Genomic DNA, 18,472 nt, shown 5'->3' on the forward strand with positions numbered 1-18,472 from the left:
ATGGGTGATGTTTATTCATTCTGTGGTCTAGAAATAAGTCTTAAGTGCTGAGAATGCATGTGAATAGAGCAGGGAAATATTTGTCCCTTTCTGTTGACAACTCTCCTTATCTTTCATGGTTTCCATCCTGATCTCCTCTCCAGGCTTAAAAAAACCCCACATTAGCCTGAAAGTAGACAGAGTGATGTTACTTTTCCTTTTATTTTTTACTTTAATCATAAGGAAACATTAACGAAGAACTCTCACAGCAAATTCATGCATTGCAGTGTTACCAGGCAAGATGAATGGCTACTCCACATCTAGCAATTAGCATGATAGATTTAAGGGCTCTTAGAAGAATTTATTGCCATGGTGTGCCTCGATCATGGTGCAGGGAGGGGCATTTGAAGAAGCTGGAATGATATATTTTCGCAGTTATTGCTGCTCTAGCCACTATGTTGCATCTCTCCTCTTGCAGTGACAGCCAAATTTGAATGCCTTTCTCACCTTCTGTGGTGTTGGGATTTAGATTGCATGATAGGCCTCAGGGAGAAGGAGCGCAAGCTGAATGCAGGGAGCAAGCACAGGGATTTCGAACAAGGAGAAGAACCTAAAGGCTGCTACTGGTAGAAGAGGAAGGTAGGTGGAGACAATAGGTGTAGGATTTCACAGCCTTTAGGTAAACAAGCATACTGTTTGCAAAAGGCTATTATCTGGATTACTAGGATCTCTCTATAAAAATCACGTCAAACACATTGCTTGGGCAATAACAATGGTGGTGTGGATCCTGTGCAAAACAGTCAGCTAACTGTATTCTCAGTAATTCTCTGTAGAAATGTCTGCAACAAAATGAAGGTACTTTATGTAGCCAGGAGCCTGGGATGTTTGCTGCTGTGGTTGAGGGTAGTAAACCTTGTACTGCTTCACAGTCACAGTGGCTGTCACTCATGCTACTTATATTATGCTAACATGGACTACAGTCAAACTGCAGTACAATGTCACCCCTTCAGTTTGTCGGCTCCTTGTCTCAGCTGATGATTAGGCAGTCTCAGTGCTAATCTAGTCAAATGATCCCTTTTTCCACTTTGGTGACTTTTTAAGGTTTTTTAGGAAAATAAGAGTACAAAGACAAATTTCCCACTGTCACTAGGGTCAAAGTTGCAAATAATTGAATTTCTTCCTCACGCAAACTTGAAGTATTATTTAATACCGCCAGGTGTTTAAGCTACCAAACTCATTGCAACCTCATGTCATTGCCTGACAGAAGGCTTGCTCATAATCTTATCATTACACAGCTATTTACCTGGTTTTATATTTCTTGAGTTTTTCTTGCTGCGTTCATTGATCTGAAAACACTCTTTTCTTCCTACTTTGTCTCTCCTACAGCAGCGATTTGCTCAGAAGTCAAAGCAGATTGATTCTGTTCCTTCCAACCCCAGACTCTCCCAATGACTTGACTGCTCTGGAAAGCGTGGGGCTTATTCCTCTTCCCACCTTAGCAGTGGGCTGCTATGAAACAGAGCAGGAATGTCATTGTCTCCCTACTTAGAAAGCACTCAACTTTCTACACATCAAACAGTTGCATGTGTGTGCTATGGTCTTCTAAGACGACAGATCCTCTTTCAGCAGGCCAAAGACCCACTAGCATATTCTTCCTAAATCCTCTAAGAAATTATACCTTAATTTTGTTTATATCAGCATTTTCTCTTGAGACACCATCTAACTGAAATTGATTTCTTGGTTTCATTTCTTATGACTAATCTTGGGAGGGAACATCATGCTTTTTGCCAGACACCAATACTCTCTGTCTCTCACCATTTCCTCTGTTTAATGAGTGTGTGTCTGTAAAAGGTACGGAGGATGGGTTTCTGAGGTTGTAATGAGAAGAAACGTACAAATAATTCTTACATTTCCAATACATCCCTGTTTTGAAATTGGAAACGTGACGTTCTCTTTCCACTCCTTGGGAATGTTTTCAAAATCAGGTTGTAAAAAATTTGACTAAGCTAAATGCCCCCTGGTCTTAATAATTTAGCAGGAATTGCAAGCATTTTTCGTTAATATCCAGTTGCCTTTTGAATACTTTAAAAATCTGATTCTTGTGAGAATGACTCATTTATCTAGAAAATAGCCTTTTGTTGTTCACTTTTATCTGTCTCACCATTAAAGAGATCATTAGACTACCTCCTCCATCTTTCTATGATTGCATTGTTTGCAAATAAAGATTTTTATTTTTGTACTTTCCTGAACCTTCATGATTCATGTCCTTGCCTCCCAGTATTGAAATACATGTAAAATATTCTGATTAGTACATCTACTGTATACCATCTTTTACTTCAGTTTCTGCACTATTGTCTTTTGCATTGTCTCATCAAGGCTCTTTTCTGTCCTGGCTTTATTATAATCTTAAATGTAAGCATAATTCTGAATTCTTATTATCTTTGGTGAACATTAATAAAAGAAAGATCCACACACACCTTTGTGAAAGCATCTATTGTTTTTATACTTGCATTTGTTCCTTTCATGATTTTTGATACTCTCTATAGTGTATATCTGAAAGTCTCCTACGCAGTGTCAGTATTCTGTGTGGTCACCTCATTGTCTTCCAACACCTCAGGCCTGATACTACCCAAAGATTCTGGGTCACTTTTCATATTTCTTGTCTGCTTTTTTAATGGGACAGATATCTTTCTCAGAATAGCTGCTGGAAGAGGACAGCTATCACTACAATGAAATGCTTTTAGGTTCCTGGTGTTATTCCTTTGTCTCAAATCAACATATACCTGTTAATTTTTGCAGACCTATGCAACCTTCTGAAGAAAGCCACGTCTTTCAGTCCTACAAAACTAATGCCATTCCACCATCTGCCATAACCAAGACTGTCTTTTTTATAGTTAGTTCCCTACACCTCATTGTGCCGCAGTGTTTCATTTACTCAGGAAAATGGTGAGAGTCCAAAGGAAGTAAAAGTTGTCATATGCTCCAAGTTTTTCTGATAATGCGTCTTATATTTCATTGTGTATTCTTTCAATAGGAGTAGATGTCCTGGTAATATCAGTACTGTTGTGTTCCCTGACTGACTGTTTAAAGTTACTGATTATAATACAACATTGCTCAACATAGTACTATAATTACTTCCTACTTTGTAGTCTTTTTTTCCACAGAAGCAGCCGCTAACTTTTAAAAAACCACTTTCTGTCTATATTATCTCTCACAGGGCTGTGATGTGCTCCCCTACCTTCTCTGTAGTGCTTGGGAGAGTTCTTGACCTCAAAGCATCGAATGTTTCCATATTCTTGTTTTTCTTTTTTTCGCTCAAGCTGAGATGGTTTCTCCTCCTTATCCTAGTGTGTTTCTAAGTCTTGTGACTTTCTTATAATTTCTTAATTGTACATTTTATGGGATAAGGATGCCAACTTTATGTCAAGTCCATCTGGAAGACTTGCAGGTTGTTCCTCAATCTCTTTGCAGCTTATCTACAAACTCTCTGGGAGAAAGTGCTGACTGCACAGCAACTTGTGATGTATGTAGCATCTCCACAGAGATGAGTTCTTTCACCATATTAAAATTCCTAAGAAAGAAGTTGTTGCTTGTCACCAACAGTAACAGTTGTTCAGCTTGTTTGTGATTCAAGTATGTTGCACTTCCGTTGGCCAATACAAATGTGAAAAGAGAAGGAATTAGTGGCTACAGTATTGTTGGCTCAAGATTGGCCAGCCAGTTCTGTTAGGGTAGATTGTGGTTTGAGATAGGTAGCACAATATCTAATATCAGTTCTTATTCAGTTTGTGAGATATAAAAGGCTTGGGGACATATGGCCATTTAAAGATAAACTTTGAAATTTCAAATACATTCATTATTAGTTTTAACAATCAAGTAGGATATGGGAAGTCATGAAGTGAAATTTTTTGTTTAACACAAACCCCCTGGTTGGTAAGTGCAAAGAGAGTTTCTGCAAAGAGGATATTTTCATCCCTGGCTTTGTCCAGAACTTTTTTCCTTCCAGGGTGCCAAAATATCTATATAAATTTGGTGAACAGGAGTGGACTAAGCGAAAAAAGAGGGGGAATCACAGTGTCATAACAAGCCCTACACCGTGGTTCAGAGCCCATGTCAAATTGCTAAACTGTCAAGAATCCACTGTTGGGGTGAGTGATAGATGACTTATACTACTCTTGGCAATTTCATCTCAAAAATTATGAGTCACTATGCTGATGACCAAGAGCAGACAGTGGATATAAAATGCAAGTGAGTACTTTGACTGAGTGCCTGAGTTCCCATAAAAACATCTACTGAATGCATTTGCTTCATCAGAGCCCAGACCCACAGGTTTAGGGGGATGTACTCCTATGGTTGACAGCTCAGTCAATATCTCTTCTGCTTTGTCTCCTCCTGTCATAACATTGATTTCTGTAAGCTAGAGGAAGTAATCCCTGATGGCATCATTGTGCAACAGTCTTAAGGAAAGTTTGTTTTCCCACTGTGCACTTTTTCATCGCCAGCTTATAAATGTATTTCATTTACAACTTACTTGCAAACTTTATCTCTCATAATTCTCTTACTTTTTACATCCTGACCACTGTACCCAGATTAGCTGCTTTTTTAATGCTTTCTTCTTAATTTTACACTTTTATGGGACAACATACACGATGATTCTCCTGCATCATCTCTTCCCTGCAAAACAATAATGTCACTTTGACGTATGCTATTCATTCAGCTGCCAAGCTAGTTGAAGAATGCATCATGTGCCCTTTGCACGGAAGAGAAGACCATACTGTCATACCATGTACTGTTGTTCCACTGCTGTCAACACCACTACATTTCATTTTGTGTCACAACCCCATAATCAGCAATGTTCACCATCGAGTGGTAAAAACTGCTGCATAGCTGTAATGTAATGATGTTCCTGTTATTAATCTAATCATCAATCTTTTCTGTTTTAATTTTTCTGACCAAAAAAAAAAAGTTTATTTCTCAGGAATTTCATAGTGCTAGTGACAGTAGAAAGCAGGTAGTTTTCCAGGCAGTTTGGGAGGATTTTTAAGTGTGAGGAATGAGAACATGAAAATTAATTTTACTTGTATGATATTGAAGAAACCATGGATCTTTAAAGTATTTGCAATTTGTTCTGTCTTCTGTCCAGAGTGGCACTAGCTATGAATTTCCAGCATAGTATTGCTATTGTTGAAACATGGGACGGGGTTTCAAAGGGAGCAAGGAATCGTGTCTATTTATGGCATAGGAGTGAAAATGGCTTCATGGGTGAGTGGCACGTCTGTAATGAACAGGCTTCAGTGGGGTTTGTCTCTCTCCAGAGCCAGGTGTGATACCAGATTGGAAGCACAGAGAGACCCTTTCCACTGAGTTGACTCCTCTGATCTGTTGAGATGACATTTCTGAGGAAGAGGCTGTGGAGGATTTAGTATCATTAAGCGTGCGAGGTCTTACCCACACAGAGAATCAACGAGGTTTAAGAATGTCTGGAGCCAGACCAGAGGCAGGGATGGATTGATATGTAGGCATGAAGTCTATGTTGTTTCAAGAGATATTACTAGTTCAAATTTCAGACTCTGTAATTCCTCGAAGCACTATCTTTGATTGGATAGAATCAGATAAGTTGTCACCTTTTTCTATTTAACTTGTTCATAGAAATGAATAACTTGTCATTTTCTGTACTGCATTGTTGTGGAATAAGCTCTGTAAGTAAAAAGAAATAAAACTCAGTACTTCGGAAAACAGCCCCTCCCCCCTGCCCCATAGTCTGCTATGGGTATTGGCAAAAGGTCTTCACCCACTATTTGTTTCTGGAGAGTCATAAAGGATGTTATAGCCCTTTATAGTATGAGAGTTTCAAACTTTATTTTTCACTTGTCTTTGTCTTCATAAACTCCTGCTGTGAAATAATATAAACTAGTGAACCCAAAAGCCTGTATTTGTCAATAAGCAGCCATTGAATATTGTTCCTTTTTAACATAACATTACTGGTTCCTCTTTGCAAAAGTTACAGATCTACAGAACTCCATGAAAAAAAAGAAAAAGTGCAAAAAAAATAACCACTTCAGGGCCATAACATCTTACAGTATTGTCAGATGTTACTATTGCTTTTTTCAGCAAATGAATTCTTGAATTTAAGGAAAAAACAGGGAAATTCCATAGAAAATAATAGAAAACAAGTAATCTAGATAATGGGCAATGCAAAATATATTCTGAGTTTGATGTCAGCCTTTGCATAAACAGCTGGACTCTATACTCTTTAAAGAAGCAACATATCCAGTAAAACAGATGAGCAACATACCTGCTGAATGCCAGCATGATTTTAGGGCAGGAAATTGAAGAACCCAGGAACTGGTAGTATATCATGTAGATCATGTAACTATAACTGTATTCTCAAAGAACTAAAGGTATAAGTCTAAGTAGTTTATCCTCTGAAAAAAATGTTTTTAATAAGATTAAATGTTTAGTATTATCTTCCATTTACTTTCATATTATATTTTCTCTATTTATAAGTAAAAATGTTTTCTCCCCCTTTTGGCCAGCCAAAAAAGTCTGACTGAGTCCTGGAAGTCAGGACGGTACTTCACGTCTTTACTAGCGAGCTGCATTTGAAAGATAAACACAGTTTGTAGGAGTTCACAAGGCAGTTCAGAAGTACCCCGATACATAGCAAATTTGCTACTGTAATAACCCTTTAAACCCTAGAAGAGGACAAATTGCCTAGGTCCCTTGGTAGGAAGGAGAAGAGGGAATGTGGGTAGATTTAATTTCACCTAACATAAGCCATCCAAAGTTAGATGTCTCAATTAAACTGGCTGCTTTGCCTCTCTCTCCAGTGAGTGGATGGAAAGAGACAGGTACTTCCAGGCAGTAATTCATCGCATCTTAAGATACTTTTCCAAGCTAATGGGATGAATTGTTGTGCCCATTGGAAGGATTTGTAAGTTTATTTGGCTGTAGAACAAGTTATAAACTTCAGCTTTGTTATCAGAATATATGATATTTTTTGCTTTTAGAAGTATTGTCAGAATAACAATGCTTGTAACTCTTTCTCTGTGCTCTCTTTTTTCTTTCCTGATTTTGAAGTGCGGCCTTACACTGAAGCTTTCCTTGACTGAATGAGAAATTTTTTTCATATGTATTTATGTTATATATATATATTTTGTATATGATCTTGGCTTGTATTTTGTATAGTCACTAATAGCCTTAGCCCAAAAATGAAATAGTAACGTACCATTTCATGAGCTCTCCCATTGAGCCGTACTCAGATTTCCATGTATTCTCCAGTAAGTTTTTTTTCTGGGTTCTTGCTATGTTATCTACTGTGTTCAGCAGTAGGAGTCTTCTGAGAAAACAGTTTTCCTCCAACTGCATATAAAACAGCAGCTTTGCACATACACCGCATCAGTTGCTCTTCTTTCATCTGTGCTACTTCATTGCTATGAAAAGTACTTTTTTCCTGGTCTCACTGGGATTTGGAGGCAGCCTGATGTTTCATCATCATTCCTCAGGTTCAGGCTTGGGTCCAGCCATGTGCTTGGAGCACATGTTGCACCTGTACCTTAACCAGATTTTCTCCTCTCGTACTCTTGTCTGGGCAATGGTGTGCAGACTACCAGCTTTCCTCTCTCTCTTTTCTTTTTTTCCCATAACTTCCAGCTCAGACACCAAAACCCACATGTCCAAATGGCAGTTTTATTGCCTTCTGAAGTACTGTCTGCTGTGAAAATTGTTTTACTTTTCAAAAGCTTTCAGCAGACATTCATTGGTCTTTTAAAGTGACTGGTGGTAACCTGCAGCTGTATGAGTTTAACCTGTCTTCACAGGTGGGGGGAATGAGGAGGAGGGGCAAGGACATAAGGAACAGCTTGGGTAAGCAGGTAATTAGAAGTCAGTCCTAATTAGTTTTTAATAGTTGAGGAGGGGTTTTGGTACCTACGTATGTCTGAGAGACAGCTTGCAGGGAGCAGACATGAGCTGGGAAGGTAGAAGGGCTGGTTATAAAGTTATCTAAGGGTGGGGGCTTGTTGGAGGCCCTGGGAGAGTTGACAGTTACTTGGTTTAGATGTTTCAAATGATGCTGTTAGGGAGCTCTACAAGACCAGAGAAGGGGTTTTTGTTCAGAGCTTGTGCTCAAGTGCTAATTGTGCTAGAGGGAGAGTCCTTAAATGTTCTGCGTATGTGCCCCTTCTTTCTCAAAAGGGAGTGATGAGGAAGATCATTTTTAATTGAAGAAAGAGATGTGGCTTAAGGGGCTAAATGCAGCCTAGGTTTGCCCTGGTGAAATGCCTAGTGAAAATGCAATACCCTGAGGTATCCTTTGTGGCGCAAGCTAAGTGCAGCAGCTATTCATCCTGCAGAGAGTGTGGTCTAGCTTGTCATGGTTGCTGTTAAGTGTGAAGGGTCATACTCCTGAAGGTAGGTGGTTGACTCATCTCTACTGATTGCAGTGAAATAGGAATGAGAGTATGTACGTGTGTGTGTTTGGGGTTTGTTCATGCATGTTTTTAAGTCACCTGCCTCAAGTATTTTAGCTGCTGAGACAAGCAGGGGATGAGGTCTAGCCTTTAGGTTTTTTCCTGGTTCTCCTTAGGACTTGGAGGGAAGCTCAGATGGAATTGTTTTCCAGATAATTTCAGAGCCTACTCTAAATGATCTGATATAGAAGCTCCTGTGTGTGAGCAGTGTAAGCCTTTGCTCTATGACCTAATATTTTGATTCCCTTGGAACATGCAAGTGATCCTACTCATTGATATATGAATGGAGGAAAAAAAAAGGCTGTAAGGATGGGGAAATAAATGCTGATCTTAGACCTTTTATACTACTATTTTTACACTGTTTTTTGTAAAGTGCTTACCTGTTAATCGAAAGATGGCAGTCATGTTCTAAATATTTCCAAGGCTCTGGTTCTTTCTTGTTTGTATAGTTAGACAAAAAAAGATCTTCTGCCTTTGTCTTTGAAGGTATTCATCTGCTGGCTGCCTGGCCTGGAAAGGGTTCTCTTGTTTCTCTTGTCATATTGCAGTACTGTTTCTCTGTGGGGTATCTTTCTTTGGGATGTCCTTGAAACTGAGGTTGAAAAGTTCAAAGAGCGATTGCTGTAGAGGAAATGTACAGCCTAGAGGTAACAGGTGCTGGAGTAAGTAATAAAACTGAAGACTGCTATTTATGTGTTTAGACAGGAGAAATATGCAGTTTTCATTGGCCAATACTAAAGACTGACATACATTATATTTATTAATTAAGAAAGGTGTGTGATGCCTGTGGAAAGGCATCTTGCTGGTAAACAGCTTCCAGATGCTTCAAAAAAAACCAAACCTTCAGCTATCTTGTTGTCTGTAGATTAACCAGTCTTTCTTCTGAAGCAGATGGAGCTAGTTTTCATAAGTTTTTATAAAGCTGAAATCAACATTGTGTGCAGTTTTTCTTTTCTGAAGTTTCTGTCAAAAGAAAGTGCTGTTCTGTTACGTGGCATATCTGTTTATTGCAAAATGCCTATCCTTCTAAGGGTGCCTAGTAGAAGCTAAATACACTATACAGTAATGTTAATATTAAATTTGTAAAATAACTGCTTTTTGATAGACTAACACAAAAGCACAATTACAGCAGTTGCTGTTTTTCATTAGTGGGAATGACATGCCAGCTTTAGAATATGTAATGATGCATAAGCCCTAGTGGTTATAATTGGCATAGAAATGTACTATATCCTTGGGTGTTAAAAGCCATAAGCTATTTATTTTCATACTTACAAAGAGTGTACTACATTGTGGTATAAATCTCACATGGATTAAGTTACTTGCCTTTTTTAGTATGATTTATGTCCATATGGTTCAAATATGAATCTGTCCCTCTATTAGCATCCTGCTGGTGACATAATGTACTGATAAATTAGTATCTCATGTCTGGAAAGCCTGCTTGAATTCAGATCTCATGAGTAGGTAACTTAAATCTACCTGATCTTCCTGGTTATAGATAACCTTGTTGTCACAAGGTTTCTTTAATACCTGAGCTTACACAATATAGTAGCAATGTACTTGCAAGATATTTGGCTACTGGCTGTGGTGTGTGGTATTTGGGGGCTTTTTAAAAGCACCAGATTTATATAAGTGAGGGGTGGATTTGGAGGAGCTCTGTGTTGCACTAGGCTCTAGCCTAAACTAGGACTAAATGGCATGGAGGTTCATAGTATAAAATAACTTTGAACCTGGGGATAATGGTATTAAAATAATTGGTGGTATTCTGCTAGACACCATTTAACATTGATTTTTTGCAATATCAAAGGCAGCTTAATTATAAAGTCTATGTGTGACACACGATATGGATATGAAAGTCCATGGTATGGTATTTTTATTTAGTGCTTCAGAAAATACATGTAGGGAAGTAGGTGAAAAAGGTATGGAGAAATTTCATAAAGACTGTGCTTTTTCTTCAAAAAGAAGCTGATAAATAACTAATCTCTTCTATTACCTAGTCCAAAAATTTTCAAGTTTTATTTTCAAGTAAGGTGAAGCGATTCTGAAAGAACAGTTTTGCTTTATTTTCTATGAGTTAAGAATAGCTTCTGTAAAACTAGTATGAAGTATGGAATGAAACATCGCTACGAGTTAGGGGAAAAATACAGATATAACTTCTCAGGCAGACAAGCCCATCTAATGATGCCCTTCTGGAATAAATGTGCATTTAGACCATGTTTGCTTAATCTGAGTGAATTGCCTGGCTGATTGGTTGTGCTTTGCAGCCCTGGTTTAGGTTAGGGCTCAGCATTTGAATTTGCGATCTAGGTGGCATGCAAAAGTTGATGTGAAAATTGAGGTTCTGAGGTCCAAGGCTGGAAAGAGTTTTAATAGCAAATTCAGTAAACTTTAATCTCTGGTTTTAATGCTATTGCATTGTGTTTATGGTTTCTTGAGGTTTTTGTTCAGTGTTTTTTTTACTAGGGGTGTTTACATGCTTGAGATTGAAGCTGACTGTGTGTATAACGGAGATGTTGGTGAATATTTGACGTGTCTATCTCTAATTTTGCAGAGAACTACAGCCAGCAAGACTTCTGGTGCTCCTTCCTACAGCAGATGGTCCAGTTCACAGCCCCATCAGGTAATATGCCCTTGTCAGAAAGGATATGAAGCTTAGGTTGACATGTTTCCTTTTAAAATGAATATGTGAGGGGTTCTGAGAGTGTTATCTACCTGTATTAGCCCAGCTAGCTCATGCTGATCTCTGAGGTTGTTGCCGGATATCCTGTAGCAAACTGCTAGATGCAGCTGCTGCTCATGGAGGGCCTTGTACAGCTGTGACTCCTCTAATACAATGGTATCTTTCTGTGAGTTGTCAGGGATGGTTATTATGGCTGGACTCCCCTATCCTTTGCATCTTGCCACTAAAGCCAGAAGTGTTTGATGTTCTTTGGCAATGTGTCAAGTCATTCTCCCATGCTGCCTGTCTGCTGCACCCTCCACCTCCCCCCCAAACATTTTTTGCACTACTTAAAATGACTGAGTTGTAAATATAGCCAAAACTTTCAGAAAAACTTATTATAAACCCAGGCTGAAGCTGGAAAGCTGTTCAGTGATAGCCAGGAAGGAATATTATTGTTAATGATTTTTTCTAAGAATTTAATATTATTCAGGGTTTCTGTTACTTTATCAACACCAAAAGACTTTTTTGACAAGGCTTGCTTTGTAATCAAAGAGCAATGTGTTTCGACTAAAGCAATTTCCTCTTTAAAAACTCTTCAAGTGTTTGTTCAGTATTGATTGTATTAACATTGCTTTCTCCCAACCTCTGCTTTCACTTCTTTCCAACCTCTTTCTACCTTCATTTGCTCTTAAGAAAAAAAACCACAAAAAATACCAAAACGACCAACACCCCCTACCCCCTTGTCTTGACACTATAAAAAAATTAAGTTAGCCTGGTGAACAAATTCTTGATCTGACATATTAGATTTCTCATTTTTTACGAAGGGCGTGGAAGTTTTCTCTCTTAGTATATACAATAAGTTGAGATTTGGCCTCAAACTAAAGCCAATGGAACTATGAATTTCATTTGTATTCAAATTAGGATGGGAAAGGAGGTGGCTAAATGCTTCATGGGCTGTGAGCTACCTATTTCACTATCCTTCCAATCTTAATAGTTCTCCTGTCACAAAGTATTTTAAGTCTTGTGCCTCCCCTCCGTGTAAAAGTATGTTCTTTTTGCTTGCTGAAGCTTCTGTGTTTTCTTCTTTCATTTTTTTGAACATTGCATTTTCACTGGTAAGAGGTAAAAATGAAGAACATGTAAGAAGGTTAATTCTTTTCAGTAGTTATTGCTTGCCCCATCCTAGGGGATCAGATGGTGAGCAAGAAAGTTTGTGGAGTACCATTAATATGTTCAAAGCTGAAACAGCAATGACTGTTCCCCTCTTTCTGCATGTCTACAGTTGCCCATTAATGTTAATGGGAGACACATTCCTAAGTCAGGAGGAGATCATCCTAACAAATCATATGAAATGCACTTTATACTCTACACACTTGATTTACTTTTTGAGGAGGGAGGGGAAGATAAGTACATAATAAAGGTTGTGGGTAGTGTTACAACCCTGTCAAATTGCTAGCAGAGTTAAGGGATTAACTACAAGGAATGTTGTGTGAAAGGATGTCTAGACCATCCAGCATCTGCAGGAAAAAAATTATTGTACTGTATTAAAGAATGCCTGTGGTAATTCTCCTACACCTACGTCGTACCCCACGTGTTTTAATCTCTTGTTCCTTTGTCATTTACACTCTAATCTTTTCTTTTTCATCCTTGTTTATTGTAAGCTTTGGTCTTCTGTGTTTTGGGTTTGATAAGCTTATAAACTTGCTTCACAGATATTACAAATACCAGTACCAACTGTGAGGATGTACAGCCATGCCGTCGTTCAGTTTGGGAGACCTGAGTACTGCTGTGCGCTCTCATGAGCTGAGAGTGGCAAAATATTTGTATTGGATCAGAGATTTGTATTCAGCCTTGCAACTTGCCAGCATCTATATATAGTTTATTTAAACATTTTTTTTGAAGACGGCTTTTCAGGAAAGAAAAAGATTAAAGTTCAAATTCATATTGTCTGTATTTTCTTCAGTCTCATGCAGTGAACCCAGTGAAGGCTTTTCCACATACATCTTACAAGAATCTACACAGCAGCCTAATAGAACTACATGGCTGATACCTTTGATGCATCTAAGAAATGTTAAAAGTTAAATTGATTTCCTCCTTCCCTCCCCCAAGTTTTCTTTTTTCATTTCCTCTATCTGTGTGAAGTTTGAAGGTCCATTGGGTGAGAGATTTGAAAGGGTTCTGCAGGTTGGGTCAATGAGTCACTGAAAATAACACATTTTTCACTGACTTATTTTGCTTTGTGCTACCCAGACATGCTTATATTTTGTACTGGATAAGCTGAAGCGTGTTTATCTATCTCAAATACGCTATCTGGGGAAGGTTTTTAATAAGTTCCTATTAACTCATCGCTCTCCTGGACATGTGGAATTTGTGTGCTCAGGTTTTTTGATGCGAAGCTGCTCAGAATGGTGAGGGTTTTTTCCTCTGCCCCCTGAGCCTGGGAAAGTGTCTTGCTGCAGGGGAGGCATCTTTAAAACTTGATTAAGAGGTTCCTTCTGACTGCTCTGGGAAAGAGGCATTACTACCTGCTTCAAGCTAGCTTTTTTCAAGCATTCCACTTTCTCAGTGTCACAATAAGAAGCCAATAGTCTAAAAGATTGGTCTCTTTTGGAGCCAAGGAATTAATCTATTTAATTAGAGGGTTGGGGGGTGGGCAGGGAAGCCAAACCAAGTCTCAGCTTCTGAACTAGTATCTGTGGAGCTGTGTTGGACCTCACTGCCTTCAGATGCATTAAACTGGCTTGAGGGATGGAATCAAGGAGAAGATACAAACTGATGCTAATAAGCTGAAATTGCCTTTGCTGTTCTTGGCTAGTGGCATGACTTGATGTGTGAAGAAGTCTTCAGCAATTTTGTGAGAAGCTCTGAAGTGAACTTAGTCCTTCTGTAGTACTCTGAAGACTCTGTGTGCTTCCTGAAGCGCAACTGGCTCTTACTGCTGATGAAAATGGAGGAAGTGGCACTTTATCAGGGACAATAATATAGTTGATTTCTAACATGATGCTGCTTTTGCTGAGCAGGATGGCAGCCAAGAGTCTTATAGTGATGGCATATCTGTGTGTGGGACAGTCTGTCTTTTGTTAGGAATCATAGGTGTACAGGCAGGGTGGAACGCAAGGCACTCTGTATTGCAACTAAGGTGTCCCTAGAAGCAGTTTTAATGTTGACGGTTCACTGTATTACTAACAATGACTTGAGAGCTAAGAGCTAGGGACTATTGCGGTGGTATAGCCAAAGTAGATGTAAAAATGAAGAAAAAAATGTGATTTTTTTTCCTTAGAAAAACAGAAATGCAGCATTTCAGATACCAGCTCAAGGTTGAGGCATTGAAATGAACCATAGGTGAAGTGTCCTAAAAGAAAGATGGAAACAACCCTCTTAACTTGCTTATGTCCCTACTGTCAGTGAGAGGGAAGCAGCGGGTAGCACCTAAATGTGTCCTTCTGAATGACTGAGATAGGCTGTCTTGTCTTGCTTATGGACTCTCTGGGGAGTTGGTCAAGTCATACCATTCATTTGGTCCCCATTGTTGGCTGGCACCTTTTTAACAATATTCCAGATCACTTGCACAAGAATGGTTAGCAGGAGGATCTTTACAGATGCTTAGATTATATTACTTTCTAGAAATATATGAATACAACTTTAGTATTAAGTGCTAAATGAGCCTGCAGAATAATTGGTGTGTCTTAAATGCCATTAAAAATAATATAGAACACTTCAGCATCTTTCCCTTTCCCATATCTATTAGCAAGACATTAGCTTATGAGCTAATGAAGTAAAAATGCAGAAAGTGAAATGGTGTCCAATGGGCCATGGGACAGGAGGACTCTCAGCTAAACTTCCATGATGTTCCTCTGTCTGGCTCCACTGCTGCTGGCTTTCTGGTGTTGGCAACACAAGCTTCTTGCTTTCTTGCAGATAGTCAAAGCTTTGTCCATTGCTGAACTTGGCATCAGTGCCTTAATTAAGGGCAGAATGTGTTTTTTCTTCAATACCCTGCTCTTTAAAAATAGAGATTAAAAATTTATTTTAGTACCCAGTAGTTGGCAGTTTTTTAGAGGAATCAAACAGACAGTGGTTGTTGATAAACATTCCATGTAGGATCAAAATTTTAGAGGCATCTCTTCTACACTCCATGTGATAGTTTATCGTATAGTGTCTTCATGACTGAGTTGATGGAAACGCCAGTCAAGAAGGTAGAAGCTAGGAAGGGTGATATTCCACTGGTACTGTGGCAGCTGTTTCACTGAATTCCAGATCAGCGATTTCAGTATATGTAACTTGGCTCTCCTGGTCTGTTATGTGTGTCCGCGTCCCTGCTTTTCCCTTGCCTTGTTTTTGTCCTTGTATTCTTCCTGTATATGTGTTGATAAGCAGATAATTGTACATAGTTGTCAGTTTAGTAGTCACTTTCACAGTGCATTAAGTCAAAATGGACCTTGTGATCAGTCATTTGGTATAAGAGTTTATTTTAAGAAGCCATTCTAGGTATGGCTGCTGGTAGCAGTTGGGATGGTTCAACCAGTAGTAGAGATTGTTGCAGCCTGCTTGCATCCAAATTAACAGGGACCTGTAGGTGGATTTCATCACTTGTTAGAGCAGGGAGATGAGTAATGGCGAGTCTCCTTTATGGGATCTGGCATGTTACTTGAACATAAAGGTTGTTAGAGCACTTGTTGGCAGTGGCTCAGAAGGTCTGCTCCTGTGAAGTGACTTTCCTTTTTAACTAGTGGAAGATACTGGATTCTAAATACTAGAAAGATTCCTGTATTCAGCTGTTTTGAATCTTCTTTGGTTTTTCCCTTCAGTGCCTCAAGTCTGACTTGGAAAAAGTCAGAATTGAGAAAGTCACTGTCTCCCTGATGACTCAGCTGTTTGTGTTTCTGCTGAGTGCTGCAAACTGCAGCAGTAAACTTTAGGGTAAGTGCCTGTCCACTAGAAAATGTACTGAGAACACCAACAATTTTCCCAGAAGCCACTGAACAGCTGTCAAATGGCAACATTCCTTCACTGTTGACCTAGGTTTGAGCTGCACCAGTTTGCTCCTCTAAATGAGTGGCTTAGTCCAACTACTGGGGTTAAACCTTATTATACAGGTCAAATGAGATCTGGCAACTATCCAAAAACAGACCAGATGACCCAAGCCAGAGAAATATGTTATTGCCTCCTGGCACTTGGCATATAACCAAAAAACTGTAGCAAAAATCAGTGGGCTTAATCAGAGTTAATGAGGGAAATTTGTCAGTTTTGCAATAAATTGAGTGTAAAATCCCTAAATACCTCCTTCCGATAATACATCTCTTCAAATGTTGTAAAGCTGTGATGTATGGTATAGAGGTATGTATAGTTCTGAACTTGGTTCTCATTGCACTTCGGTCCTAGTTAGATTTGTTTCGAAATCATCTTTGGATAAGCACATGAAATAAAATCAAATATGGAATGAAAAAACCCCTAAGTTCTTAAAGTTTTTTGACATGTTGGCAAATGGAGTCACTGGATTTCAACAAGCCTCTCTTAGGCTTACCTGAGATGATTCATTAAACTTGAATTTGAGGTAGGGGCAGTGCCTTGCAGAAGTAAGTTTAGCTAGTGAAATACTCATTGCAAGGTATGATGTATAAAAGAATTATTACACTTCTAATTTCACTTAAGGATTGGAAAAGTCAAATATCTGTGGTTAGTACTCCAAGTTTGCTGCTTGTATTACATCATAGTATATGCCATGCTATGCACACTATAGCTTTGTGGGATTTTATCTACTGTTAATAAAGACCGACCCATCTAGTAGGTAGCCAAGTCAAGTACAACCTTGACTAATAGACGTTGTTTTTCTTTTGTGTCTCACCTCTCATAGCACTTGCTCCTTTCTTCTGCTAGAGGCTGCTGGTTTCTTCTAGGCAACTGGAAATCTGATGTTAAAGGCTCTGCTTGACTCCAGACTTTGCTTCCTCAGTAAAATCTGTGGGCCACTGCTTCTAGCATGATGTCTTTCATAAGCTATCATAGGGGAAGATTGAACGTGGTGTCTGTTTTTTAAAGCAGTGGAAATCTGCAGCCAACTTCACCAAGGTCATTGGTGAGGGCAGAGCAGACCAGTTAATCTCTGGCTGCTATGCAAGTAACAGACTGTGACACACTGGGTTGGCTACTCATTTAAATGCATAGGTACAGCAAGATGTGTAAGCTATTTTTATTGTGGGAAGATAACCCAGTCGAATAAGACTCAGGAGCTGTTGTATCTGTTGCCAAGCAAAGTACAACATAAACTTAGCTTTGAAAAGCTAAGGAGTATTTAAGCAAAATAAGAATCAGAGAACTCAAAGGAAACTAATTGCTTCTGGTCAGTGGCACGATATGAGTAAATGTACGTGGTGTTATTCAAAGGTTGCTCATCAAAGTATGCTGCCTGTTGTGTTGGCAGAATTACCAAGTAGCCTACTGAATTGAATGTAAAGCTGTCTCCTGTGCTGCAAGCAGGATGAGACCCTGTGCCTGGAGGGAAGCAATAGCAGTAGATAAGGTCTAACCCCATTTTTTCTCTTGCTGCTTGCGGAGAAAAACTTTGTATCTGATAGCATCAGTAGTCTTCATCCTGTGGCACTACATTAGCTGTTGTGCATCTTTAGAAATAAACTAAAACTTATATTTAAGAGCAGGGCTTATGCTTCATGGGTTGGTGTAAATGACAAAATACAGGTTAACTCTCCTCTGCAACCTATATAACTGGTACCTCTAGACCACTCTGGGTTGGATATATATATCCCTCACTAAACACGGGATTTGGGCCTAGTTCCCATTACTCGATAGCTACATGAGTCTAGGATTACAATATTTGAAGGTCTGGAGAGTGCATGCTTTGCAGAAGTTACAATGACTTAAGTCTTTGTAAACTAATAAAAGGGCTTGAGAAATTGAATATAATCTAATGTATTGTTACAACATTTTTCTAAACTAGGTGCCTCTCTAATTGGTCATTGTTCAGTGATTTCCCCAACCCCAGTTTCCTGTATGTATGCTCTATTAACACTGACCTGATGACTCAAAGATTAGAACTTTCTCTTGATTATGGTATTTAAACCTGAAACTTTAGCTGTAATTGTTATGGAAGCATAAGAGGACTCTTCCAAGATGCAGTATTGTGTTTCTCTTCTACAAGTGTGAGAAGAAGATATAACAGTTTTCCTTTCTCATCATTACTCAAAGTCAGAGATACCATTGGTGTTTTGTTGTACTTTCAAGTTGAGGTTCAGAAGATTCCATCTATAGCCTGGCTAATCTTAAAATCAGTGTGCAGGGAAAAAGCCTTTGTTCATAAAGATGTTTCTAAACAGCTGCCATAATAGGATTTTTCTAGACTAGCTAA

General features: G+C 38.9%; 1 protein-coding gene across 6 annotated transcripts in view; it reads left to right on the top strand.

Annotated features, from left to right (window-relative positions):
- The window catches only part of RBMS3 (RNA binding motif single stranded interacting protein 3), a 728,945-nt gene that overhangs the window by 97,701 nt on the left and 612,772 nt on the right, over positions 1-18,472 (top strand). For all 6 annotated transcript variants that reach the window (XM_075083285.1, XM_075083286.1, XM_075083287.1 and 3 more), the window contains one exon: positions 10,999-11,067. In XM_075083285.1, the coding sequence (XP_074939386.1) occupies positions 10,999-11,067 (69 nt within the window). The remainder of the gene's footprint in view (positions 1-10,998; positions 11,068-18,472) is intronic.

This window comes from Phalacrocorax aristotelis, chromosome 2, assembly GCF_949628215.1.
Source record: "Phalacrocorax aristotelis chromosome 2, bGulAri2.1, whole genome shotgun sequence".
Taxonomy (NCBI): domain Eukaryota; kingdom Metazoa; phylum Chordata; class Aves; order Suliformes; family Phalacrocoracidae; genus Phalacrocorax; species Phalacrocorax aristotelis.